Source organism: Gavia stellata, chromosome Z, assembly GCF_030936135.1.
Source record: "Gavia stellata isolate bGavSte3 chromosome Z, bGavSte3.hap2, whole genome shotgun sequence".
Classification (NCBI taxonomy): domain Eukaryota; kingdom Metazoa; phylum Chordata; class Aves; order Gaviiformes; family Gaviidae; genus Gavia; species Gavia stellata.
This window is the reverse complement of record NC_082637.1, coordinates 29,497,528-29,524,769: the sequence shown is the minus strand read 5'-3', so window position 1 is coordinate 29,524,769 and position 27,242 is coordinate 29,497,528. Positions and strand designations below refer to the sequence as shown.

General features: G+C 39.7%; 2 protein-coding genes across 2 annotated transcripts in view; one reads left to right on the top strand and one right to left on the bottom strand.

Annotated features, from left to right (window-relative positions):
* Positions 1-8,772, bottom strand: part of MRPS27 (mitochondrial ribosomal protein S27) — a 48,427-nt gene extending 39,655 nt beyond the window's left edge. Inside the window, exons 1-2 of the mRNA XM_059833593.1 lie at positions 8,694-8,772; positions 6,594-6,671 (exon numbers count right to left, since the gene is read on the bottom strand). Coding sequence (XP_059689576.1) covers positions 6,594-6,671; positions 8,694-8,757 — 142 coding nt within the window. The 5' untranslated portion in view covers positions 8,758-8,772. The remainder of the gene's footprint in view (positions 1-6,593; positions 6,672-8,693) is intronic.
* On the top strand, positions 8,756-25,153 carry PTCD2 (pentatricopeptide repeat domain 2). The gene is given in 11 exon segments (XM_059833592.1): positions 8,756-8,827; positions 8,829-8,949; positions 11,072-11,164; positions 13,510-13,639; positions 14,465-14,594; positions 16,040-16,118; positions 17,312-17,403; positions 20,621-20,734; positions 22,291-22,365; positions 23,164-23,277; positions 24,611-25,153. Coding segments are annotated over 11 exon segments (1,245 nt in total). The 3' UTR covers positions 24,836-25,153.
* Positions 25,154-27,242: the final 2,089 nt, after the last annotated feature.

Sequence of the window (27,242 nt, the reverse complement as noted above, 5' to 3'; positions counted from 1 at the left end):
TCTGCAGAGCCATCATACAGCCTAGAAGAGAATCTCTGTCCATGAAATCAAAGTTAACATCTCATTTTGAAGTTGTATGAAAACAATACTTTAACAGAAAAAATACATGGAAAGGTTCTCAAGATGATGATTTTAACTTATTAGAAAGAAGGGGGGAAAAAAGCAAACTACCCTATAACGTATTGGATGAAATTACTATAACTAATAAAACTCATGTAAAAAAACTGAGAAGATGTCCTTAAAATTCACACTTGCTTTCAAGCTTAGCATATGCTGGACAGTGCTTTTAGTATGGGTTTGTCCTTTATTTTACAGTAAAACAATGAGACACAGAAACAAGCAGTACCATACTGACAAATCCTACAGTCACAAACAATTCAAAACAACCCTGTTAATCAAACTGGGCACTGTGCCAGCACCTTATTAACTTTATAGCATTCTGCTCCAGCGGTCGTATAACAATATTAATTTGACCTTACAGGAACTTCAAGCTTCTGATTGTTGAACAGGTAGCCAACCATTGCATTAATGAATTTAATTGGAAGTCAAATTACTTTAATTTGGAGTTTTAGTTTTGTACTGTTCCTGGAAAATAATGATGACTCAGGAAGAGTAAGCTGTTTATTGTATGCTTAATGGCAGCTGTTTGATTCTTAGCTGAGACATGAACTGATGATATCCAATCTATAAAATTTAGAGACTTCAATCATACTCTTTCATTCTATTCTCCTGCATGTTCCAGGACGCGGAATCCAACATATTCTCTCTGCATCACTACCACCTTGCTTCACCCTTTGCACCCCAAGACTACAACTGTTACTAACTGTTACAGCCTCTCCTTTGACACCTCTCTGTTAGTCCCATTCACCATCTTTCAAGAGCTGATGGGTTGGCTCGTTTTACAATTAATTTTCAAAAAAGGTCATCTGACCTCCACACCTGTCGATGAAATGTGAGCATGAAAGCAAAGGGAAATGTGGGGCAAAATTACTGAGGCAAGTGCCAGCTCTTACAAAATACAACACAGGATGCTGAGCTGATGTGGGCCACCAAGGCCAGAAGTCAACTGTGATCCAGTGTTCTTCATCTGCATTTCGAGATAGCTGGAAGAAAGTATTCACTCCAAAATCTGCTACGTTTGATGACATAGCAACATGGACCTGAGACAGACAACTGCACAGGTTGTGAGTTCACTTATCTATTCCAGAACTATTTTTGGTATGCATCACCTTCTGAAAACTGGAATGTGATACCTAAGACCATTCTGGGCCATACTGAACCCCTGAGCTTGACACTTCTTTTGTCTAAGTGCTCATGAAGAGCTCCTTTCAGGAAACACTGAGCACTTAAGTAGAATACAAACCAAATTAATACAATGCTATGAGTGCAAGGTTCCAAGACTGTTAGCCATTTACACATAGGACTCTCCCTGGAGAGTTCACACACAGAATTTTAATGATTGACCTTTATGTTGTCTACAAAGCCAGAACTCTCCATCAGAACTTTAGCATGGAAAGCAACATAAAGCATTTATTTATCAGCTCCGGTATAAGAGTCACAATAAAATGAAAGCTGATTAAACCTCAAAGAAGAGAATACAAATTAAGTTAATGGGAAATTTAGCGTTGTATTCAGACAAATTGCCATTTCTGCTGTAATTTCTAGATATGAATAATTTGCAGTGAGTAATTCTTTCCTGGTTTGTTTTCTCTGAAAAGCACCTAAAACTAGACTTTTTTTCTCATATTCATGATCTGAAATAATTCAGCTACCTTTGTAAACCAAGTTCGGTCCAGAAGTTGCTATTCAATAATCAAGATTAAAGCGTCTTCTTAATTAAAAACATCCCAACAGAAGTACTAGAATGCAAGAATGTGAATGCCCAAGTCTCCTAGCACTGTTGGTAGTAAAACTTGAGTGCTAACATTGGTGTATAAACCAAATAAATGTTTTAATGGCCAAAGCAAAATTCTATGTACATTCTACAGATATATGTTGCAAGTGCTTTTATCTGACAGTCATTATCAAAGAGGACACTAGTATATATAATCTCTCATAGACATTGCCTAAAAACACATTTCTACAAGATGAACTTTTACAAAACTTTAATTTCTCTAAAAACATATTTCTGCATATTGCAGAATCTCATGGATTTAAACAAACTAACAAAACAAAACCTAAGTCTGAGCTGAGGTAATTTAACTTCTGGATGGTGATTTCACAGTTATCTCTAGCATATTGGTATCTGAGATTTCATGTTCACTTTTATTTTCATTTGTTCATACAGACTCATTGTCTTGCTGCCTGAAACAGAGTGATTCAGGTCAGACTGACCTCAGTGCCGGGGAAGATTATGGAGCAGATTGTTTTGAGTGCCATCACGTGGCACGTACAGGACAATCAGGCAATCAGGCCCTGTCAACATGGGTTTATGAAAGGCAAGTCCTGCCTGACTAACCAGATCTCCTTCTATGACAAAGTAACCCACTTAGTGGATGAGGAAAAGACTGTGGATATGGTCTACCTAGACTTCAGTGAAACCTGTGATGCTGTTTCCCACAGCACTCTCCTGGAGAAACTGGCTGCTCATGGCTTGGACAGGCATACTCTTCACTGGATAAAAAAACTGGCTGGGTGGCTGGGCCCAAAGGGTTGTGGGGAATGGAGTTAAATCCAGTTGGCAGCCGGTCACAAGGGGTGTTCCCAACGGCTCAGTTTTGGGGCCAGTCTTGTTTAATATCTTTATTGATGATCTGGATGAGGGGATTGAGTGCACCCTCAGTAAGTTTGCAGACAACACCAAGTTGGGTGGGAGTGTTGATCTGCTCGAGGGTAGGAAGGCTCTGCAGTGGGATCTGGACAGGCTGGATAGATGGGCCGAGGCCAGTTGTGTGAGGTTCAACAAAGCCAAGTGCCAAGTCCTACACCTGGGTCACAACAACCCCATGCAACGCTACAGGCTTGGGGAAGAGTGGCTAGAAAGCTCCCCCACAGAAAAGGACCTGGGGGTGTTGATCGACAGCTGGCTGAGTATGAGCCAGCAGTGTGACCAGTGGCCAAGAAGGCCGATGGCATCCTGGCTTGTGTCAGAAACAGTGTGGCCAGCAGCACTAGGGAAGTGATTGTAACCTCGTACTCAGCAGTGGTGAGGCCACACCTCGAATATTGTGTTCAGTTTTGGGCCCCTCACTACAAGAAAGATGTTGAGATACTGGAGCACATCCAGAGAAGAGCAATGAAGCTAGTGAAGGGTCTGGAGCACAGTCTTATGAGGAGCAGCTGAGAGAACCGGGGTTGTTTAGTCTACAGGAGGTTCACGGGAGACCTATTGCTTTCTACATCTACCTGAAAGGAGGTTGTAGAGAGTGTGTGCTAGTGTCTTCTCCCAAGTAACAAGAGATAGGACAAGAGGAAATGGTCTCAAGTTGCACCAGGAGAGGTTTAGGTTGGATAGCAGGAAAAACTTCTTCACTGAAACGGTTGTCAGACATTGGAACATACTGCCCAGGGAGGTGGTTGAGTCACCATCCCTGGAGGTATTTAAAAGACGTGTGGATGAGGCACTTAGGGACATGGTTTAGTGGTGGACTTAGCAGTGCTAGGTTAATGGTTGGACTTGATGACCTTAAAGGTCTTTTCCAACCTAAACGATTCTATGATTCAGGACAATGACTAGGAAAATATTGACTCTCACCCTCCAACTATGACATGGCATTGTGGGATGTAGCTTGATGGACATGGTGCTGTGTGGTGTTGGGTGGGTTGTGGCTTGTTATTGTTGTTGTGTGGCGTGGGTTTTGTGGGTTTTTTTTTTGTGGGTTTTTTGGTGTTGTGTTTTTTGGGGTTTTTTTTGTTGGTTTTTTTTTTTTTTCAGGTTGGACTCGATGATCTTACAGGTCTTTTCCAACCGTACTGATTCTGTGATTCTGTGATTCTGTATATATCATGTTATGACATGTACTATCAGCTTGGTGGCCTAGGAAATCAACACAGTTTCAGTTTGATTCACAGTGTATACCTATCCACAGCATGTAGACGCATAAACAAGTGGCACATTTGGCTACCATGTAAGGTCACTACTCTCTTATTCTTAGAAGTGGTCCATCCAGGAGAGGGTTGAGTGATGGTGCAGCAACAGGAAAGTGGATACAACTGTGAAGAAAAGTTTACCTGTCCTGGCAATGATAGCCAGAGCTAATATCTTAACTCACAGGCTAACATTTAATTTTCTATATAAAGAAAGCCTTGATTTATTTTAAAGACCCAATTAAAATATAAAGGAAGGCTGAGGCAAGTAATGTGCCTTACAAATTTACATGTTTCACGTTTTTCAGTACTTCCACAACCCTAGCAGCTTCTGGAAAGAACTACAGCTTTGTACCGAAGAAGGCTTTGACTGGAAATTATTCAAGTCTGTAAAGGCAGCACTGCCACCTGGTGTTGCGGATGAGCCATTTTGGGTACCATGAGTTTTTCTAACAAAAAGAGACATTTCCTGTCTCACTTGGATTCTGCCATCCCCTGAGACTCTGGTAATTGCTATTCTTCTCATCAAGATGCTTACTGACACTTAATTTTACCCTTGTTAGTGATGAACCAACTGAAACATTGGAGAACTTAAGTCCAGCCATGCCTCCCGTTTCCTTGATATCTCATTTTTAATAAGTGGAGTCCAAATTACTTGTAGACAGGTATCTTCCTACCAGCAAGCAGTTTGTAAATTCCAAATTAATACATGTTCAATTCCTACCTTTTACAAGAAATACGCTTCTGTACACAAAAAACAGTCTTGTTCTTTCCCACGCTTTTTTTAGTACTGAAGTTTGCTAAACTCATTCATGCTTGGAATGCTAAACTGAGACTACAGAGAGGAGAATGAAGCGTATCATATATGGACACAGTAAGTGAGTTTGAGTCTGGGATGGCACCACATCACTGCAGCAGAGAAAGGGAACTGACTTTAAATCAAAAATACTTCTTTTTCCTTTAAATGTATTCTCACAAAATAGTTCTGCAGAATAACAGTTCTGAAACAGTGTTTGAAATACACAAATAAAAGAGCATCTCCTCAATGCAAGGAATCCACTCTAGCTACAATCACCAGTTATTGCACACAAGATTATATGTGCAACCATACAACTGACAGCTACAGAGCAGACTTCTGCATAGCTGTCTCCTCTTTGAAAATGCTAATACAGCTGACACCGTGTTAACTTCTTTTCTCTTTTCTGTGAGCACAAAATGAAACGGCAAAGCAGTTCTTTGAAAAGCACAGAACAGACATCTGCTTTGGATCAAGGTCATCAGCAGAGCAGCAGCTAGAACTGTGCTTGCCAAACAGTCACAAAAAGTCTTGCCAGGCCTGGGGAAAGCCAAACGTGGACCATACCAGCACTTGCACAACAATGTTTTCTTCTACCGTGGATTTCTATTGCCTATGACATTCGTCAAAGTAAGAACCCTTCTTCATCTAGAGCTGACTCATTCAAATGCATCCCAGGGCACTAGCCTGTGGCTCCAGCCCAAAAAACACTGCATGAGCAGTCCTATTGACAGTAAAGGGTTAGAAGGTATTAACAGTCTCTGCAGGATCCAAGCTACAGTCATGAGCATCCACCAGCTGTTTCTGGCCCACGTACAGTAAAACATGTTGACAATACCAACCTAGTTGTTTATAGGCAAATAACAGAAACAAATTAGAGCATAAAAAACATTACTCTGATCATTTTGTCTCTCTTCCTGCCTCACAAAAGTCCTTGAATTTCACCTGCTGATTCTTCTTTCAACCTCATAATCTGTGTTACCCGTTAACAAACACAGTTCAGGGGCCCAGGAATGAAAAATGGGAGACAAAGATTATGCATTAAGGGGTCTCCAAACCACTCGTGGTACAAAATAATGGATATGTATCTTTAGCATGGAAAAATGTTTTGCATGATGCTTTCTATTTAACATAGTCACCAAAAATATGGGAGAATGTCAATTCAAATGTAATGTAGCCAAATAATTTAGCTATGAAATTCACATGAGAGATCTCAGTACCATATGCAGATACAGTTTAATGTACAACTTCTCAGAAATAAAACGTTTAGTTTCATTTTTCACCAAAAGAAAAATCTAAAATTTCAACAAGAAATTTAACTTTCCCTCCTGCAAAGCCCTGATGAAAACATTCTTTTAAAAAAAAGTTTTTAAACAGGAATGCCCTGTAACACTTATAGAATAGGTCTTCTTTCGCACTGCATTACAATTAAAACAATGTCAATGAAGAGGACAGTCAGAGACAGTCTTAACTGTCAGACACAAAACTATGACATTCATAAAAGCTTTGGATTTTATGAAAGAAAAAAATCAGCTTGTAGAAACCAAACATTAATTAAATAGGCAAATTCTAACTTGTTTCTGCATTATAGCTTTGAATATATATGACAGATTTTTAACACGTTGAGCAGATTTTGACACAGAACCTCAGTAGCATTTTGCTCCACACATGTATTTATTTTGAAGCATTTATAGATGATGAGCTAGTCTAAAATGAGTTCAGGTTGCAAATAATTAATCAAAGTGGAAAAAAAGAAACAAACTTTTCTCACCCAGGCTATGCTCCTCTTTTTGTCTCTTTTCCCATTTTGAGCTGTCCACATAGGCTGCAGAAAGAAGAGATCTTCTACCTAATGAAGAAAGAAATCAATACGTAAGCCAGGTTGCTTAGACATCTCTAAACAAACACTTTATTAGATATCACCTTTTTCTGTCACACGTACTGAGTTGGATGCATTAAACCATCTTTATGACACAGCTGTCAGCAGCAGCTACCGTAACAGTTCAGATTCCTTGTATGTGGATGAGCCATTACCTCATGATTTTTAAAACAGAAAAGCCTTCCCCTATGTTTTTTTCCAGCATGAAACAAATCTTCCCTTCCCAAACCTGAACTCTGTATTTAAGAAAACGACAAATTTGTGAAGGCAGAGAAAACCCCAAACAATAAAAGATAGCTTCTTTGTGCACACAGACCTTTTTCATCAAATGCTAGCAATTAGCTAATTTAGGCATAAAAGCATAAGCAATAAAGATGAATACACACAAAAAGGCTTTTCTGTTGTTGTTGGATGGTTATTTTTTCTACCTGTAAAGATCTGTCTCACTGGAAATGAAAGGTAGATGCTCATGACGAAATACTCCGGTTTTAATCATCTCCTTTTTTTTGCGTCTCCTGTGAACTGCAGAGTTCATTCAAATGTTTTTGAAAGTTTTTTCGAAACACTTTTTGTACCACCTTTGAAATCTGCTAAAGACGCTGTTCTACCTTTTGAAACAAAATGGAAAATGCTTCAGTTGGAAGAACAGAGCATGTTTGTGCATCCCTCACAGATGATGAGGCCTTGAAGATGCATGAGGAACATCTGGATAAAATTTGTTGAAGGAAGTTATAGAAATACATGCAGAAAGTTGCAGAAATTAATGTTAAGAAACATGAAATATTTAAAAAACAGACATTACTATGCTACACAGAGTTCTCAGCAACTACCTTAAAGCGTTTATCTGAAAATCTATCTGGTACCACTACAGGTTTGTTATTCTTGGATGTGAAATAATTTTTCTCCTTATCATCCTTCTGACATGCAATTATATACACACATCCAGCTCTGAACTTATTTGGAAATTTTTGTCACAAAGCCCTGGTACACAGAATTCCACAGTCAGAATATGAGAATATATACAACGCTTTAACAAACAGTTAGAAAATAAGAAAAAGAGGTATTTTTGGTTGGTTGGTGGGGTTTCTTTTAAAGGTATTTTTCATTATGTTGATAAAAGATAAACACAAAAGATCTGGGGTTTGGGGTTTTTTTTTAAGATAAACTTCTGCATGCTTATTCACAGCTAAGGATGCCACTAGCAAGCATGAGGGTTTAAAGAACTACTTTCTATAGCACAAGCAACTGTCTGCATGACAGTGCTTTGCTCAGGTAAGCTGGAGGTTAGGTTTGAGCTCTTCACACAGTTCACTGCTGAGTGCTCCAGTGCCAGAGGAAAGTGCAGTGTTTTTGAGACATGGGCATCTAGCTACCAGGAAGCAGCACAGAGAAATTTCTGCTCGGGGAAACTGAAAAGGCACAATACAGCTACCCATCATCACCACACTTTTAACTAAATATTAAGGACTTCAGTTCTTCCCAAAGGTCAGGATTTTTGGAAAGGCAGCTTTTCAAAAACACCTGTCTTGCTTGTGCTTCTGTCACCCGAGTTATTAGGTTTTGCTGAACACTTACTGCCGCGGGTTTGGCGGCCTCCGTACAACCCCGTGTGGCTTCCCGCGACCCAAAAAGGCAGGTCCTAAGACATCAAGCTATGAAATCGGCAAGGTGGAATAGCTATAAAAAGCAAATTAAGAATGCTCTCCCGCACCGCATGCTAGTTATACGCCGTTCTCAGAGCTGTCTCCAATTCTATATATACATGTACGAAGGCGAAGGGAAAGTGCCCACACAGCACCCCGTCCCTCACCGCGGCGGCCACCGCAGCCAGCGGCGACCACGGCGACTCGAGGGCCTGCCCCGCCAGGGCCTGTCCCCTGCGGCCCGGCCCGGCCCGGCCTGGCCCGGCCCGGCCCCCGCCGTCCCTCAGCACGGCCCCCCCACCCCCGCCGCTGTAGGGGCCCCGCTGCCGCCCGCCAACGGACCACTGACCTGCCGCAGCGCCGAGGGCCCTCCCGCTCCAGAGCACGGCTCGCCTGAGCACGGGGGCGGCCATGGCGCCGAGGGAGGAGGTGAGGGGCGGCGCGGGGCAGGCCTGCGAGCGCCCCGCCCCCAGCCGCCGCCGGCAGGCCCGGGCGCAAGATGGCGGCGGTGCTCGCTGGCGGCTCCCAGCGGGTGGCGCGGGAGGCGGTGCGGCGCTCGGCGGTCCGCCCGCCCGCCTCGGGCTGCTGGGGCTACGCGCCTGGAGGTACTGCGGGCTGCGCGGCGAGGGCGGGCGGCGGGATGCCCGCCTGGGGCCCGGAGCTGCCCGCCGGTTAGGGGGCCGACGGGAGTACTACAACTCCCGGCAGGCCCGGCGACCGCCGCCTGCCTTGTGCCTGAGGGGAGTTGTAGTTCCTACGGGAATGCCCCTCTCGGCGCGGGGTATGGCGGGGGGAGCGCCGAGGGGCTCTCGGTGGGCTTCAGAGCGGGCCCGTTTGTGCTGCTGTGGGCAGGCCGAGCTGGTGCGGCAGAGTTATCCGGCGGGGAGGGTTGGCAGCAGCGTTACTCAATTTATCCTGTGCTTTCCGCTGGCTGGATACGAGGCATAAACCCCCCCCAAACATGCAGCTTAATAAATGTGCATTTATTCTGGGAGGACAACAACGTTATCCAGACGCTGGGCTGCGCCTGCTGGTTGTCACCTCCACTGCGCCCGGGCTTCAGTGGCTTTTCGAGGGTGCTCCCTCACCCAGAGAACAAAACGGGGAAATGTGGAAAGGTGGTGTATGGCAGAGGGCTCAGGCCTCTGGCCTGCTGCACCAACATCAGTGGAGATTTTGCTCAGTTTATGGCTCTGTTAGACCCCTCAGAGACATGAAGATCCCCCGCTGTGTGGCGATCTGCCCACCGCTCTTCACTGGCCTACTTTTTAAAGGGTTGCGGCACGTCTGAGGTAAAGCAGGTTGGTTGGTTAAGTTCTCCAGGATGGCCTGCACGGCCTGCACATGCCAGCCATTGTCTCAATCTCCCTCCTTTTTCCTTGGAGGCCCTCTTATTTGGTTTTGCACTGGTTTGTTTCTATAACACCGTAAGGTGTGAATTTAAGGAAGTGGTAGAATTCAGCAAATTGAATTCAAGAAGGGTAAAATTCTGCTACCCCAAACTCCCTACTGACACCTCAAGTGTGAACACTGAGTGTCCGTGTGGTGTGGTGTGCCTGTCCCACCCCAGGCACTGGCATGATTCCCACATCAGCTCTGGAGAGGCCCAGGGCAGGGTTGGTTTTTCAGTGTTAGACCAGCTGAGGAGGTCTGTGGGAAGTAAATGGGATGAGAAGGTCTGTGGGAAATAAATGGCCAATTTCATGCTGGATAAAGTGTATTTGTTTACTCATTGGAACTGTTTCTGTTAAATTTAATGGCTAAAGGTGCCATTTAATGGATTTTTTCTTCAGATTTCATGAAGTGTGTCATTATCATGCTTCTCTTGCATAGAAAACAAGTGTTTTTATTTGCATATCCTGTTACATTTTGCTAGGGAAATGCAGAAGGAGAATAAATAACCTAACTCAGGTTAATACTTGCTCTTGTCCCTTCATGACTAGAATCATTAAGATGCCAAAAACTTAAGAGATTAGATTGTGACAGTGTAACCATTACAGTGACTCTCGGTGACAAAATCATTGGTTGAAAATAAAAATCTACTGGAGAGCTGGTTTTGTAACAGCAAAAACTTCGCAAATAGCATTTGCATGACACTTTTGTTAAAGGGGCTTACAACACAGTACAGTTGAGGTCAGCAGCCAAAGTTAATTTTGAGATTCTGGACTCAATGACTGTCTTATCTGTGATGTCTGTACTGCACCAGAACTTTACTAGGTCTCCTGAGTCTTACTACAATCCAAATAACAAGCTTTGTGTTTTTTTCCTTTTGTCTTCCTACTGCATTTGGAGCTTCCAGAACTATGCATTCTACAATAGCGGCGACAGCATATGTGAGGAAAGGAAGCTGTGCCACTAGTGAATTGTGGTGAACAAAGAGATGACAAGACAAATCATAAAAGCATGAAAGCGGAGAAGGATCTTATTCATGTGCAGAATCCTCTTCTACCTTGGCTAGGTGGAGAGGAATGATGTCTCCAGTTTTTCTTTTGCACATCCAATAAATATATACTTCTACTTCCTCATACACATTAACTCTGGAAAGCTGTGACATAGTGCTCGGGTTCTTTTGTCAGTGACACGAGCAACTGCAATTTGTGCAGTGTCATGCTACCAGTGGTCTGGCAGCACACAATAATTAACAGCAGGAATTTGTAAGTGCAAAGTTCAGTAGTATTAAAACAGTGTGATGTAAAACTCAACCTTCCTCTTTTTTTCTTATGGTAGGGAAGCGGTATCTGCTAACAGAAGATGATATAAAGTTACAAGAATTTCAGCAGATGAAAATGGCAATTAGAAATGAAGTTCATGGCAATAAAGGTATTAGTATTTATTTCATAATCACCATTCTCAATTTTAGCATGAGACCTAGGAAACAAGACAGTCAGAGTCATTATAATATGAACACCAGTTGACCCCATTTAAAGCAACAATGTATATCTTCCTCTTGCACATTTTTTGTAGCTAAAATTGGACTATCTGAGGCTTTGTAGAATGAAACAATATTAGTTATGCTGTGTTGGAAAACGGGGAGAAGCTTTCGAGCACGCAAGGTGTTCACTTAAGACCTGGAATGTTTGTGTCTTTGCTTTTCCAACTTTGTCAGATAGTCTAATAGAAAATACTGTTTCAGCCTACAAATCTTGCTTCAAATATATCATCCTCAGAGAAAGTTAATACAAAGCTTAATAGCTACTTAACTATCCAGAGAAGGCCTATGCCAGTAATTCTGTTTTAATCCACTCTGTGAATTTAGTTAGCTTATTTTGGATTTTTTTCCTTTTACCTAATATAAGTTCTCAGTTGTACACCTAATTGCAGAGGACGTATGCATACTCAGAATATGAAAAACAAATTCAGGTTTTCTAAACTAACGAAGGAGCAAGATAAGTGGATTTTTTTCTGATGAGGATTTTGTCATGCTGTTTAAAGTGTATACAAATTCCTTTATTTAGGGAACATAAATATAAAAATAAATCTGCCCGTAATATTTAAGAAAGATTAGGTGAAACTCCATTTCCTGCACCTGTTTAATCATGTGCAGGTGTTCTAGTGATACAGATTGACAATTGTTCCAAAGGATGTAGTTAATCTTTGTGTGTGTGTGTGTGTGTGATAAGGAAGACACAAATAATCAAATTTAGTTTTATATAAACCAGTCATCTGGGACGGAGAGGGAGGTAAAGTCAACATGACAGTTTTTCTATATTAAGTAAAAGCAGAATTTAAATCGGGCAGTGGCAAGTCATAATGTTATTATATTTTGCTGTGATGATGACGTACTCATATTGGGGATTATTCATCCTGTACTTGAGATACATTGAGTTTATTGCTATGGGTCAATCACTCTTGATAAAACAGGTTTGTAGAACCCAAATGTTTAGTTTTACAGGTCACAGTTGACCTTTTTGTTTTTCCAAATAGTAGCCTCTGAGAACTGATGAAAACAATACGCTAACCACCTATTTGTGTGTATGGTTTCTGTACTCAGTGTTTAGTCTAATACTTGAAAGGCGAAAAGAAGTAATTAGGGCTAGTAATAAACTTGGTTTAGAGATTAAAAAAGCAGTAATAACTGTTCTGTTACACAGAATATATAATAGCTATTATTTATTATAGTTATAATGCAACTATTAGCTATAGTAGTTATACTATTAACTACAGCAGTTAAACAATTACCTACAGAAGTTATAATAACTATTATGTGTTCTTTACAAATACAGTTCGGATCCCAGGTGGTTTTTAAATTTCTGCACACCTTTGAACACATCACAACCGTTATATATGCATACATATATATACACATTCTTCTGACTTCACAGGATTCAGGTCTGCATCTCAGTCTTGAGTAAGGACTTGCATTTGCATGTAGGAACAGATATGCATCCAGTAGCGGAATATTTTGTTCTCTGGGATGCTCGCTTTGCACCTCTTGTGTACGCTACTGGCTTGGAAACAGCAGCAACCCAGCAACTGCTACAAAAAAGTTCATTCCCTGCCCTAGACGGAAGGCAGCCCCATTAGAGGAATGGGGCTGCCAGGTGGTACACGTGATTTTAATCTTGTGTGTGTCTGAATCAGAGCCTTGAGGTTACCAACTGAAGGACTCATCTTTGTGCTTGCTTTGTCATAGGAAAATGTGCTGGATAGAGAAACCTCTCTTTTGGGGGAGAAGGGAAGTAACTCTAAGTTTATGGTTATGTATAGAAATACATAGACTATGTATGAGACTCTTTGTGTTTGCTTTAGTTGTGAAGGAATTTAAGTCTTCTGTATGAACGGTGTTGAGTAGAACTTCTTATGCTCGTTTGAATGCTGAGTGGGATTGGTTTTGTTTATTTGCATGCTTTTTAAAAAAAGAACATAAGGCAGAAAATGTCACTTAAAAAACTTCCTTCCTTTTTAAAATTTTTGTATTACCTGATATAGCCCGTAACATATGCAATGAAATTAAGTTCACAGTAAGCATCTTCTTGGTTTTCCAAGTCCAACATGAATTCATGGGGACACCTAGGCATGCTTGTCTGTGAGAAGCTTTATGCATTTTTCTTCGTGACAAAAACAAACTTTCTGCTTCACTGAATCTCCAAGTTTCAGGTGCAAAATATGCAATACAGGTAATGGAATTGTCTATAGACTGCTGCGATAATGTGTTCTATTTTCAGATCCGTATTTTAAAAGTATTAAAGAAAAATTAAGGAAAAATGGAATGATTCTCAAAAATGAATTAAAAATTTTACTGCATTTATGTCAGACTTCATCTGATGTGGAACTAGCCAGAAAAGTTATTTACAGGTATTTTTAACAATCCAGGTAACACTCTTTTCTGTCTTTACTTTTTTGCTTTTATTAGGTCATAGAAGGTTATGCCTGCAGTTGAGGGCTTGCCCTAATTCAGTGGCTATATGCGTCGTTAATCCCCTAAACTAAGGGGGCATTTTCATTTAGTTTGGATTTTCCAACTCTTCAGGGACTCTCAGATCAAAGGAGAGTCAAGCTACAGGAGCAAAGTGGTGTCCTATTGTATGCAGAATGAATAGCGAGCCACATAGAAACGTCATCTCTCAGCTAAGAGATAGTGGTGTGTTTAACGGCATTTTCCAGCCAAGACACGCCTGGTTATAGACTGGTCTGGACCCAGCAGTGGCAGGTCAGGAGGTTTTGAATGAAAGCCTTCCCAGCAATTACAGTGTAGGAGCTATAAAGAAAAAAGTGAAATACTTTATTTTTACTCTTTATTTATTTTTTAGTGTAGGAGAGAAAAAGTTAAGGTATTTTAGCAGGTACTGCTGATAAAATAGACTGCTGCAACTTCCAGTGCTATTGCTCTGTGAATAGAAGGTAAAGTAGCTGGGAATTTTCGAGGCAGAGACCCGTTCTATTACTAATCCAATGCAGGTTACTTTTTACTGGAAATAGAAGAGATTTCATGTTACTAGTTCATTTATTAGTTTGATCAAAACAATATTTTTTTCCTTAAAATAATCTTCTGTTATCTAAATGTCAGTGGCTGGTGCAGATAGACAAGTGTGCCTCTGTCATTGCACATACAGATCTTGCTGTCTATTTAAAGCTGTTTCCCTTGACAAATTCCATGCCCTGTGTGATTGACTTTTTTAATCTTTCTAATAGGTACCATGAACAGCATGGAATCACAGCCTTACGTAATTTTAAATTTGGGCCCCTCTTTATGAGGCTATGTTATGAGCTGGACCTTGAAAGACCTGCAGTAGAACTTATCAAAGATCAGGTAATTCCCCTATATATTTGGAAAATACTGTTATTATGTCCAATATGAGTAATTGACATGCTACGCATGAGCCTTGCATGAGCTCATAGACTTGAAGTGTATGTGTTGCAGTAGCAAGGATGTCTATGACATTAATGTAAGGATGCACGTTACATAGGTTTTATTTAAAAACAGCAAAACGCTGATTAAAAGAAAATTAAATGCTAGTTTGACTGATAACTTTAATATTGTACTTCCGTGTAATTGCATCATTTGAATGAAGAGTATTGATTAGAAAATAATTCCTCAGATGAACACAGCTGATGCATGTTTTCCTGCATCCTGTGTTGCATTAGATCATTCTTGGAAATGAGCACTTTGGAGTTTTTATGTAGTAGTCCTCTGAAATCCCTTGGGTTATTTGCACCAACAGACCTATCATGTTATTCTGTACTTCAAACTCCCTCTGAACCCTGTAGAGGTGGTATGATACTCATCAGCTCAGGAACTTGGCCATTTTAGTGTTGAAGAAGCTTAAGGACTTGTCTTTGAACATCTGTAAAATGCTACGTGGACTACTATGACAAGATATGAATCATGCCCAGTGTATAATCAATTAAAAAGATTCTGTGCCATGATGTGTCTTCAAAAATCTCTGTCAGCCAGTGGAAAGTCATCTCTATGATGATGGTTCATTATGGCATGAGATACACCTAGCCAGAAATGAGAGAAGTCTTGCTTGGGCTACTATTCTTAAATTAGGCATGTGTAAGAGTATGTGTAGTTTTTGGTTTGGTTTGGTTTTTTTTTTGATTGAGATCTATGCATGACAGGTCCTGCAGTACTTGCAGGACTTAGTAATTGATGGATAGTAAGGTACAGTACCACTTCTTCAGACTCTGCTGCAGAAAATTAGACTTAATACCTCTGGCATTTTATTTGGCTATTCCCAACACAGTGTGATTCAAGTGGAATGTAAAATATACTTGCTCTTTCTTCTGCTACTCTGCTTGTCATCACTCAAGCCCTTGTGCTGATCTGTTCATCACTGGATATTGTGATTAGCAAAAAATTCTTTCAGTTTTATGGTGGTGGTACTTTAGCCCAAAGATATTGTTAATCAGCTGCAAGCTGTATTTCTGCTGAGATTTCGGAGTTGCCATTAGTTAGTGACTTTTGCATGTATTAACTGGGAAGTCACAGTCTGTCATTAAAAAAAAAAACGATAGTGGGAATCTCTGGGAAATTTCTCTTTAATTTTAGTGAGCTTTTGACCATACTGAGTCATTGGTATTTTAGAGGTTATTTGACACAGGGACAGTCAGGGAACCCAGAGAGTTAAATGCTGAACTTGTGAAGATGGGGCTTATTTCAGTAGGAAGACCTGCTAAATGCTCTGCACAATAAGAATGCTCACCGTTCTAACTTTCTTTACACTTGCTCTGTTTTGTATGTTTCTTCTCCAGAATTTGCATGGTTTTTTCTCAGAGAGTACGTCATTCCATATTTTGATGACTATGTTGTTTAAAAAGGGCCATTTTGAAAGTAAGTACTGTGTTTGCTAAGGCAAATGCATTTTGAGGAGGATGCTTCTCACTGTAAGTGTGTATGTATAAACATATGTATTTTTAATAAATGTTGCTGATTGGTTTATGGTTTTAGAAGGCCAGACATCATGTATATCAGTGTAGATGTGAATGAGCTGCACCGTAGTGTGTCATAAAAGTGGAAGGCAGTATTTGTTTCATACTTCCAATGGTATTCTTGCCATTCTCGGTTGCACAGAATTGTGATTATCCAGGGGCCTTGTTTCCTAAACCCTTTTCTCTGAAGACTTAACTTCCCTTTGGTTTGTAATTTCCCCTAGCTTTTTGTTTACTCTATTTAGTGTTTGTTCAACACTAAATTTTTTTTGTTCAGTAAGTCGTTCAACAATTTTTTTGGCAGTTCTGCATTTGTGTCAGAGCAGGGAAGAGTAGCCTTTTTCCTTTGATAACAAAACCAGACTGTATTCTCCTCTTGGTTTGTCTTACTAGTGTGCCCACACAGAGTGGCTACTGCAATATTTAAGTTAAATGCTTCAGTTTGGCCCTTTATGAGGATAAGGGGAAATCACCTGATGTGACTGAAAAGACTTTCCATGAGAAAATCTTAAATTGAGTATGGAGTAAGCTTTTCAAGCAAATCCCTTTATTTGAAATTTGTTGAACACGCAGCGCTTGCTCTCTTGATGTTTGGCAAATCTACGTCCAGCGGTTATCCTAAAAGTTGAGACTGGGCCACTGTAAAAATAACTAGATCAGAGCCTGAATGCCGTGTTCTGGTGTAGTGGAGCATGTACATTATTGAGGAGCTGTTAGATAGTTTGCCTAAAATGCTGGAAGCTTTGATCATGTGTTTAAAAGGCTTGCTTTCTGGGCAGTTAGGAAGAATGAGAGTGGCTTTGTCAAGTGTCTAGAATTTAGATTTTTAGATTTGTATGAAAATAATAGAACAGCAAGGCCAGATGCTAATGTAGATTGAAAACCTCCTTGCTGGGAAGAAATGTTTACATCCAACTGACCCTAAATTAAACTTCTTGAAATGCAGTAATTTTTTAAAAAATAACAAATTTCAGTTTACATTCTTATTTTGAAATAGACTTATTGAGCTCATACCACGCTGAATTTTTTTTTTTTCGGTTACTAAATGTACAGCCTTGAATTTGTGAAGTGAGTAACACTGATGTATTTTGATAGGTGCTTTGGAAATTCTGGTAGAAATGAAAAAACAAGGTATACCTTTCAACAAAGAAACCTATCTACTTGCATTTGCAATATGCTACAAACTGGTAAGTATTTTCAGTTTACATGATGAAAAAGTATGTGAAATGCCTTCTCTATGGCTTCCTTTTTTTTGGATTTAAAAATTTCCATATGTTCCCAGTCACGATTTCTTACCTAGCGCAATATTTTAGACATATTTAAGTCCTAAATTGCTTCATTGTGTATGAGATGGTGCCCATATATAGCTTCCCATACAAACTAATGTCACAAGGCAAATCTTTAAAAAAACACGTGAGCATAAGCACTACGGAACAAATTTGATACAGCCTTTGATTAGCTGATAGTATGCTTTGTCTGGGATCTGTGCATCTTTTCAGACTATATTCTGTGCTTGAGCCTTAATATTGGTTTTATAGTCTGGCTTCCGTAACAGACAAGACAGATATATATAAGACGTTCTGCTTGTCAGACATCTCCCATCCATTTCTCCCCTCCCCCTCCAAGTAACCTTGAACCATTTCTGTAGTCGCACCCAAATTTGACAAAGATTAGAGTTCTTAGAGGTAGTCTGTTCCTACATGTCTGATGAAAATGGGCAGCTGAGTGGAGAAAGGAAATCTAAATGAACACCTTCAGTGAGAGACAGGCTGCCCCTTGAACTTAACTGTATTTTTAGATCAGAGAAAAAGAGCATGAATACGGCAAGAAACTAGGCTTCATAGGTTCTACGAGTGTTTCCTTAGAATTGTTTCCCTTTTGTAGCAAAGTGAGATCCCCAAACTTTTTTATTTTGATCTTCCTCTCCAGATTTGAATCAGTTCTGCAATTTGAAGTATTAACATAGACCCTTCCCAAACTCAGTAGGAAATTCTTCTTCAATTTCCCCATGTTTTTAGGAAGAAAGACAGTAGCTGAGGAAAAATTATGCCACTAGACTAAACTTCCTTAGGTTTCTCAATTAACCATACAATGAAATTGAGTGCATATGTGATGAAGAGGATTTGGCCTAAAATGGCAGCTCAGCAGTAATTTATGTGGTGCTTCTGAAATTCTCAGTTCTAATGAATCAGGGCTGCCTTTAGGTCGGGGGAAATAGAAATAGCCATGTGGCTTTGGTGTTTGGAGGGTGGGGCAGTAGCCAAAGCTGAGAAAGAGCTGTGGAAATTGGCTGCTGTTAAAAACAGCTAGAGATTGATGCTTACAGTCAGTTTGGGGTGTTACCAGTCCCACGTAGAAGACACCTTTTTTAGAAAGTTATGAATGTACAAAGACTCTGACACTCTGCTACAACCCAAGTTTATAAGCTGGTGTTTGCTACTAGCATCCACTGAGGCAATATTTGCCACTTCAAGGTTGCTCCTTGGGCTGTACTCTGCCAGTTTAGGTAAAGGCTTTCACAGAAACCCACTGTATTTCTCTGAGGTATCCTTTACTCCCTCTGCTATACCTTCGTCCCTAAAACCTTTACATGGTTCTTCCCATGGCCTGCTGTCAGAAGTCTTGGATCCATGGCATGCGCAACAGGAAGGGGTTCCCAAGACTTCTGTTTTCTACTACTTCTGGCCCTGTCTGTGTTTTCAATAGGGAATCTGGTCCATCATTGCTTGTTTAGCAAATTGATAAAAATACAGGGAAATGATTCTAAACTGTCCCTGGTTGTTTTAACAACCAAAATAAATTTGTGGGTTTTTTTTCATCAAGATAAAATACTATCAGTAAGGGAATAAGCTGTAGTAACCCCTTGTGCACTAAAGAGGATTAGGTGGAGCTCTTCAAAAGTTTATTCTGTCGATTCAGCGGTCAGTGGTAGGAGGAGGAACCGTGAAGCTCAAAAGTGGTTTTGCTCATGATGCAACATAAAAAACTTCAGAAAAAATCTGTAAGGGAAATAACTTCAAGATGCACTACTGGAAATAATGGTGGTGGTCTCATTAAGAACAGTGCCGGATTTTTACCAGGTTATTTCTTGGTTTCTTTTGAACAATGATGCCAGAGACTAATACAGGAAAATGCACAAGGCTTAAAGCTCAAATTATTGCTAGTGGATAAAGAAAGGAATTAATGTTTAATCTTTTTACAGAAGTGTTTTAGAGGTCAACTCTAAAACAGTTTCCGGGATGTTTTAAATCATTGTAAGGCACTGCTATCCTCTAAGGTAACAGGTGGTCCTTCTTTTAGTGCAGGAAGGGGCTATAGGCCTTTTGATGACAATAAAATATTTATGTAATAATAATCAATCTTCTGGTGGTCAGAATGTTTCTAAATTTTCCAAGAACGTGTTTTAAACCACAGGTTTCTCATGTGGTTTAAAAGATACTTTCACAAGCTGTACAGACCTTTCAGCAGTGGCATGGAAAAGCATCCTTTAAACACCTAAAGGATGACCCTATACCTTAAATCAAGGCCAGTATTTTGCAGGAATGACACTTTGAACAGTAGGAATAGAAATCAACACCAAATACTAGGAAGGAATATGAAGGCTCTTATCCGTATTGGTGGTACCAGTTGTTACAAAACCTTCTTGCTGCCAGCTTTTAAGTTTGGCAGGTATTATTTTGTCTGGGGTCCGGTCAGCTCTACTCATAATTTCTAGTGAGAGGAGCATTGTTTTTGAGAGTTGGTGGTTTGTGAGATAACACACAGGTAAACTCATCACCTTTTACTATAGACTCCTATTGAAAATAGTCCCAGCAATAATGGAAGCCCTATGTGTTGGAAAACAGGCAAATGTCTAAGCTATCATATTAGAATATATACTTTGGAAATGTCTTGCAAGATTTAGTCCATAAGAGAGGCTAAAAATTGCTGAATGTTCAAATTTGCACATACACAGATTTCTTTAGTGTAACGGTACTGAGTAGTTCAATTCTTAGAAAATACTGATTTTCATTAACTGTCTAATGTAGCTTTTAGAATAAAGTAAGGGCAAAAAGACAGCTTTCTTCCTGATTTGGGAAGATTGGAAAGTCAAATGGAAAGTGTTGGTTTTAGCGTACTGCCGGGATTGTTTTATCTCTTGTAGAAATCAAAACAGTTAGGGCAAAGTGTAGTTGTTAAAATAATGGAAGTTATTTTTACCCTTTTCTGAAGTCTGTAGCTTTGAATATCTTATTTTGACGCTGTGTTTCTCAAGAAGTGCTGCACAGAATCTGGTTGGGTTCAGATATGGATTGCCTTGGTGATCTTACAGCATGTTGACTTCTGAATGTGATTGCAATTGCCTACAGTCCTTTCAGATCACAAGAATAACAAGTGCAACTTAGGTTTGAAATTTCTATGCAGGACAACCTGGAGTCTTGCAAAATCTCTGTGAAACTTCTTGAAGAAGCACAGCTAAAAGGTGACACATTACCACTGCGAGTGTTCTGCTTTGCTGTGGCAACTGCTCTGAAGCAGGTAACGGTACCTTTTGTTTTGATTTGTGTATAATTTTATTGTAGTAAGATAGTCAGTGAAAGGAAGCTAACACAGAGGAAGCGCAATTGATCTATGTAATAACTTCAAGTACCAGAACTTTTAGGCCCCTGAAAGAGTAGGATTAGAGACAACTCCCATACAAAGTCAATGTGGAAATTCTGAAATCTAAAATATGTCTTGAGTCTAATGCACAGGTATTTTGTGCTAGTGATAATGCCATATAGAATATTTTTAGAAAATGAAAGACAGTTGGGCCAGCAGGATAGATGTAACCGTGGACCCAGTCCTGCAGATACTGCTATTTAGTGATATTTTCCTTTAAACAGAATTAAAAGGATAATTTAAAATATTTGCACAACCATGTCTTCAAAATGTTTATCTTGGGAGGCAAACTCAAAGGCTATGATGTGTATTGCCCTACTGCCAGGGAGATAGCCTGTCTTTCTCCGCAACATGTTTCTTCAGGGGGAGGTTTTCGTATACCTCATGTGCCTAAGCACTGATATGAAGAGGCTCGGAGGCAGTACAGGGTGAAAGATTCAGCAGGAGAATAACAATTAGGAAATTCTACAGTCTAGTATTTAATCTGCCATTAATTTGTGTATACAGCTTGAGGAAATTCTGAACCTTCTCTGTTTCATGTCTAAACAGAGGTCAGTGGCACCGTAAGAGCTAGCGATTTGACGTTGTTCACAGATTTGAATAAATGAAGTAGAATTGTTAAAATTTTCTCATGCATTCTGTGGCTTTTTTTGCACTGTCTCGGTGAACAGAGGCACTGAACAATAGCATCATTGAAATTATTCATGTGAATGATGGCATGACAGGGCTTCTCATTGGCATTGAGGTTAAAAAACAAAATCTGTCTCTGAAACAACATGAAATATGCTTGATACTGTTGCTTTATGTAAAAATCAGTGAAAATTCTTGTTTTGCAAACAGAATAATGCTCCACATTACATTTAACTATTCCTTAAGCTGCATAACCTTTGACAGTTCATCTTGCTGTGAGTAAGATGTTTCTTGATGCCATGTAACAATGGTTGGTCTAGTAAATGTCAGTGTAACATTTACTGTCCATACAAATCGGTTGATGGCATAGATACAGTACTGTAAATGTGTGTGTCGAAAAGGTTAAAAGTGCAGGGCAGGATAAATACCCACATTAACATATGCTGCACTTCATTTAAGTACTCTGACGTGCCAAACTGAGCATGCGTGTAGATCTTTTACCTTTTAGGTGCTGTCATGCTCCATGTTCGTTACATGCTTCCTTTCCCTGCTGATCTGAGGCAGGGATTACTGTCTGATGTGCTAAAGAGCCAGATGACGTGGGAACTCCAGTGTTCCTGGGGGTGTTCCTTTCACAGGCTGGATGCTCTTTGGAGTCTGTGGGTCTTTGTGAAGGGAATCTAGATGCTGGTTTGTGATTCATTGAAAAGTTGTGAAAGTCTGTTGGTTTTCTTGAACTTTTATTGTGAAAGTGTGTCACGCATGTTTAACCGTACTTTTTATTATTTATAATTCCTTCCTAGAATGATGTAGCGCAAGCCAAATTTTATTGTTCCCAGATAATGAAAACAGAGAACAAACTATACAATAATCTTAAAGTAAGTATGCTTGCTTTATATTAGAATCCTGCAGAGAAGTATGATATACTGGACAAAAAACTCGCATGTGCAAAGTAACAGAAGGCCAGCTTCTTAGTAGCACAGGCGTGTATCAGTACTGTTGCTGAGGGTTTTTTTGAGCCAACAGACAATTTCTGTCAGTTGGATGAGTTACATTCTGAATTGTTAACAACCTCCCCCCATTTTTTAAAGTAACTTTCTACCATAGATGGGAATGGAAAGTAGACCGGTCCTACATCTGTGAGTATAGACCTGTGAAGAATTTCTAGTTAGGACATTGTGACTTTTTGCTTTCTTGCTATAAGAGATTTAAAAAAGCACAGCTCCAAGTAAATGCCTTCCTTAGCTGTGCTCTGCCCACTTCAGGCTTCCTCAGCCCCATGAACCTTAACCACGTATGTACATGCAACAGTTTTTTTCTGTAATTGCATCGTCTGCAACCTGAGAGGAAGTCTACTGCATGTGCCCTGTAAGTGACCTTTCAAAGCTATGGAAAAAACCGCTTTATTCAAGAACAGCTACTGGAGCTCCATGAGAGGAGCTCTGCCTCCAGGCTCACCCTTCCTTTCCAGGTCCCAGCTGGGAAAAAAACCCAGACCTCTGTGGAAATTGATAATTCCCTCTGCTTTCTTCATGATTAATGGATTTTTATCAGCACAGCACCTAGAAATGTATTTTGTCCTGCTTTGCTTCATGTCTTCCTCAAACACTTTTTTTAAAATTTGCATTCTGATGATAAGTACTATTTGTGTGGTGTGGTTTTATTATGTTTTTAAGGTTCTTGTCCAGCTCAGGTCTGGTTCGCTAGAAGAAGTAATAAAGACATTAGAGGCAGCAGTGGAAGTAGATACCCCTCCCTTTGTGAAAAAAATTGAGTTTTCTGAGCAGGTGGTAAGTATACAGTAAAGAGAGGAAATCTACGGTGTCTGGCTGAGCCATGATGAGGGTTGTTCAGCTACAGAGCTTCAGGTGCCTTAGTTCACCCTACTAAAGTTGTTTGGGTTCTGATGCATTCAGATGCCAAAGCAGCTGGCTGGCTTTCTGTACTGTTGGACAAAGCACTTAGCTGTCCGCTTAACTTTTTTTGTTGTGGATCTTGCTCTTAGAAGCTCAAATTTCATCGGAATGTAGATGAAGCGTTCCCCAGTGTCGTTAAATAATTTAATCCCTTACTTCTATCCTTTTTCATTTGATGTAAAAATGAGAATAAAGTTCTGATCACAGCGATATTATTAGGTTGGTAATATTTGCAAAGACCTGTGATGCTATACAGGGAAGTGTCATATGGGAAGTAATAGCTTTTGTTATTTTACTATAAAAAAAAGCTTTTACAGTATTGATCACCAAGGTGGTTTCCTTCAGAGCACATATGTACACTTATCAGCTTGGCAGCATTGCTCCTGCTTTTCCTGAAACTTACGAGTGTATTCGTTTTGAATGTGTCTATGGAACAAGATATTTTAAGACTGTGTTAATAATTAGATACTTAGCCTTTCACTGCTGCCTATTAGACAAAATGAATAACTGATATGTAAAGTAACAAATACTGGGTAGAAGTATATATAACTTTCAAAACATAGCCCATTTATATTAACTGCTATGTTGAAAAAACGTTTTTTTAATCAGCATTTCATTTTGTAAATTCATTGCAATAAATGTTGCATGTGTCAATGTTGTATTTTGATTTAAGACACAGCATTAGTCCTAACCCATTCCTTCCACAAAAGCTTATTGATCAGTAACAATTTTTAAGAGATTTACTTATACTTGAGCTTATACTATGTGTATGGCATACAGAACTTCTCAGTGTTCTATAGTCTGACTTCTATTGATTTGTACTGTACTGTACATTTAGTCTGATACATAATAGTAATTAAAATTGTGCTGATCTGGAAAGTAGACTACAGAAAGCAATTACGTTTCCTGGGTTTAAATAGAAAATAATTGTGTTAGTCCGTACTAGGACTGAAAATAGAGTTGTACAACTTTGAGGAAGTTTTAAATCTAATAAACTGTATCTAATAGGTATCCAGTTCATTTCCACCATTGGTGAGGTATAACGTGTGCTGTGTAAAATTCTCTTCTTATAAGTCATTGGGTTAGACACATATCTTACGTTGCGTACTTCTATTTTTCCTTTGAGTGATTGCTTGTCTTCAATATGGTGGTTGAATGAGATCTTCCCTTGCTGAACTGTGACAGTATGTCATTTTCTCCTCCTTAGCTGGCTACAGTCAGGGAAAAGATAGAAGAAAATTCCGAACTTTCTGCCAAATTAGGAGTTATTTATACAAAACTACAGGCTTCAGGACGGATAACCATGTGCACGCTGGAAGACATGCTTTTCCAGATTCCTAGTTCAAAGAAGACCCCTGCAAAGCTTTTAAATCAGAAGCAATTGGGCTACCAGGCTGCTACACCACTTCGGTCAAATCTATTGTTGGAGTAGTTCAATATTTGATGGCAAACTGAACTGCTGTTAGCATCTCTTAGAAGCCAGGTTCAAATAAAGTGTCTTCTCCCCTCCTCCACAATGTACAATTGTTTAAGTAGTTTGTGTGAAACTGCATTTTAAATACAGATTATGTAGCTTCCACGTTTCAATTTTTATGCTAAAAACAAGCCGTGACGGTGGGTATTTGTGTGTTGTTCAGCAATGGAGTGATAGAATGGTTTGAAGTTTTTCCTCGGGCACTTAAAACAGAATTTTCCTGTGTTTAACATCCTGATGGAAGCGAACAAAATAGTATGCGTATCTGACCTGACTTCCGTGGTTCATGAGAAGAAAATTCAGTCTTCATCAGATGTAATGTTCTGACTGAAACGATAGATGCATTCCAGAGTCTAGATAAAAGAGTACGGAAGTGCTTTAACTGTTTATTCAAATTCTGTACATCTCAAGAGAATCAGAGAAAAGCAAGCATCTTTTGTTCCCTTTAATATCTTTTTCTTCAGAAGCAATATATTAGTATGTTTTTCCGTATCAAATGGGATCATGGAAGTGCTATGGGAGGTAGCATGGTAACCAGCTGGTTATTTTCTCACTTGAAGGAGATTCCTGAACGAAGGAGTCTCGGAGTGAGTGGCCCCACATACTGCTTCCGTCAAATTTTCTGATATTAAGCCTCCCAGGATAAGCAGATCTTGATACAAATTTGCAACTAAGTCCTAACAAGTTTAGAGCAAGTAAGATCACTTTTTTAGACTAGAATTACATATCATCTGCATAATTCACTCATAGTAGAGCAAGTGATCATCAAAACAGTACAAAGAAGCTTCATGATGACCCAGCTTTAATGACTCCAGGCCAAATGTGCTTGGTTCTAGTAATGAAAAGCTCTTTGTAGGTATGAGTCCTGTATACCGAAAAATCTTTTCTCATTCACCATCCGGAATAGAAGGAATTGGAAACAGCTATACCTTGGCTGGCACTCAGGTACTTTTGACTCACTTCCACATATGAAGTGATGAGCCTGTTGGTACAGAACTTAGCAGTCCTGGGAGTACAAGAGTAGGTGGAGCCTGGCTTGGTACTCTCCAAGTTGGGCCACCTTATCTCTCCTTTGGCTTCTGTTCTTCTTTTTTTTATTTTGTCTCTCCCCACCTTAAGCAAATGTCAGAACTCAAAGGATATTTTCTGTGAATGAATCTGTGCATGCTATATGAAACTTCGTTGAAGCCAGTGAGTCACTGTGAAGAAACAAGAACCCATCCATGCAGAAACACATCTTTAGCCATCAAAGCAAACGTGGCTATGGCAGGTCAGAGGTTTCTTTCTGAGCCTCTAACACTGTACCTGGTTTCTGTCACCAATGTGTCTTGTTAATATTAAAATGCACAAAACTGTTACACAGTGGATGGAATTTCATGCAAGCGTAAGTGAAGAATAATTTGAAGTTTGTATCACATTTTTGTGAAATGTGTGCACGCTTTTTATGGGTGGTTGCATAGGTTAAAGTACTATATGCATTAGTCTAAGAACACAGCTAAATACTTGTTCTGTAATATTGCATAGCATGTAATTTCACACATAATTCAGGAGTACAGATTTTTAACAGTTTTCTTTTCCCTCAGTTGGAAATTCTTTCAACACTTCCAATACAATATGGACCCTTAAGTAGCTCCCAATCTTTTCTCCACAAATAAATTTGATACATTTGCAGTGTGGCAAGGATTAGTTTCAAAAAAATTACTCTGTTGGTACTACCAGGACAACTATTTGATGTAAAGCTACATTTTTATAGGCAGTAGAAGATAGTTTGACTCATTTAGCCTGTTATATAGCAAATATGTAAGGTCAATGCTGCTTAATTTCCTTGTTTGGCATTTTCAAACTTGTATTAATTGCAAGAAGTTGGTTCATCCTAGGACTGAGGTGCACATGTATGTTTGTTTGTTTTAATCTGAATTGGTTAGGTTCCTGACTGAGGCTTTATCCTACCTGCAACTGAAGTAATGATAACTTCTGTTACCATTGTCAACAATAGCAGGTGTTTTCCATTCTTTGTTCTCTTGACTACTTCTTGTCTTAAGGCTGATTTACTCAAATTAAGTCGATAATCTGTTTTAAAGAAACACCATTTCTTCGTCTTGAAAGAGAAAGGGGGTGCCCTTAAATAACTAACAACTAACTAGAAAAAGCAGGGACCCAAGAAGGATTGAAGGGTAGGTTCAAAGAAACACACACAAAATTCAGACCGTTAAACATTAGAATGTTGAAGGTTGCTCTGGAAGTGTTGTAGAAGACTGGTATCATCCTCCCTTAGAAAAAAAAGGTAGGAGAAAAGAGCAACCTCTAATATTTATGCAACTGATTTCAAAGTCTGGTTTGTTTCATACGAGTTGCACAAAGGCTT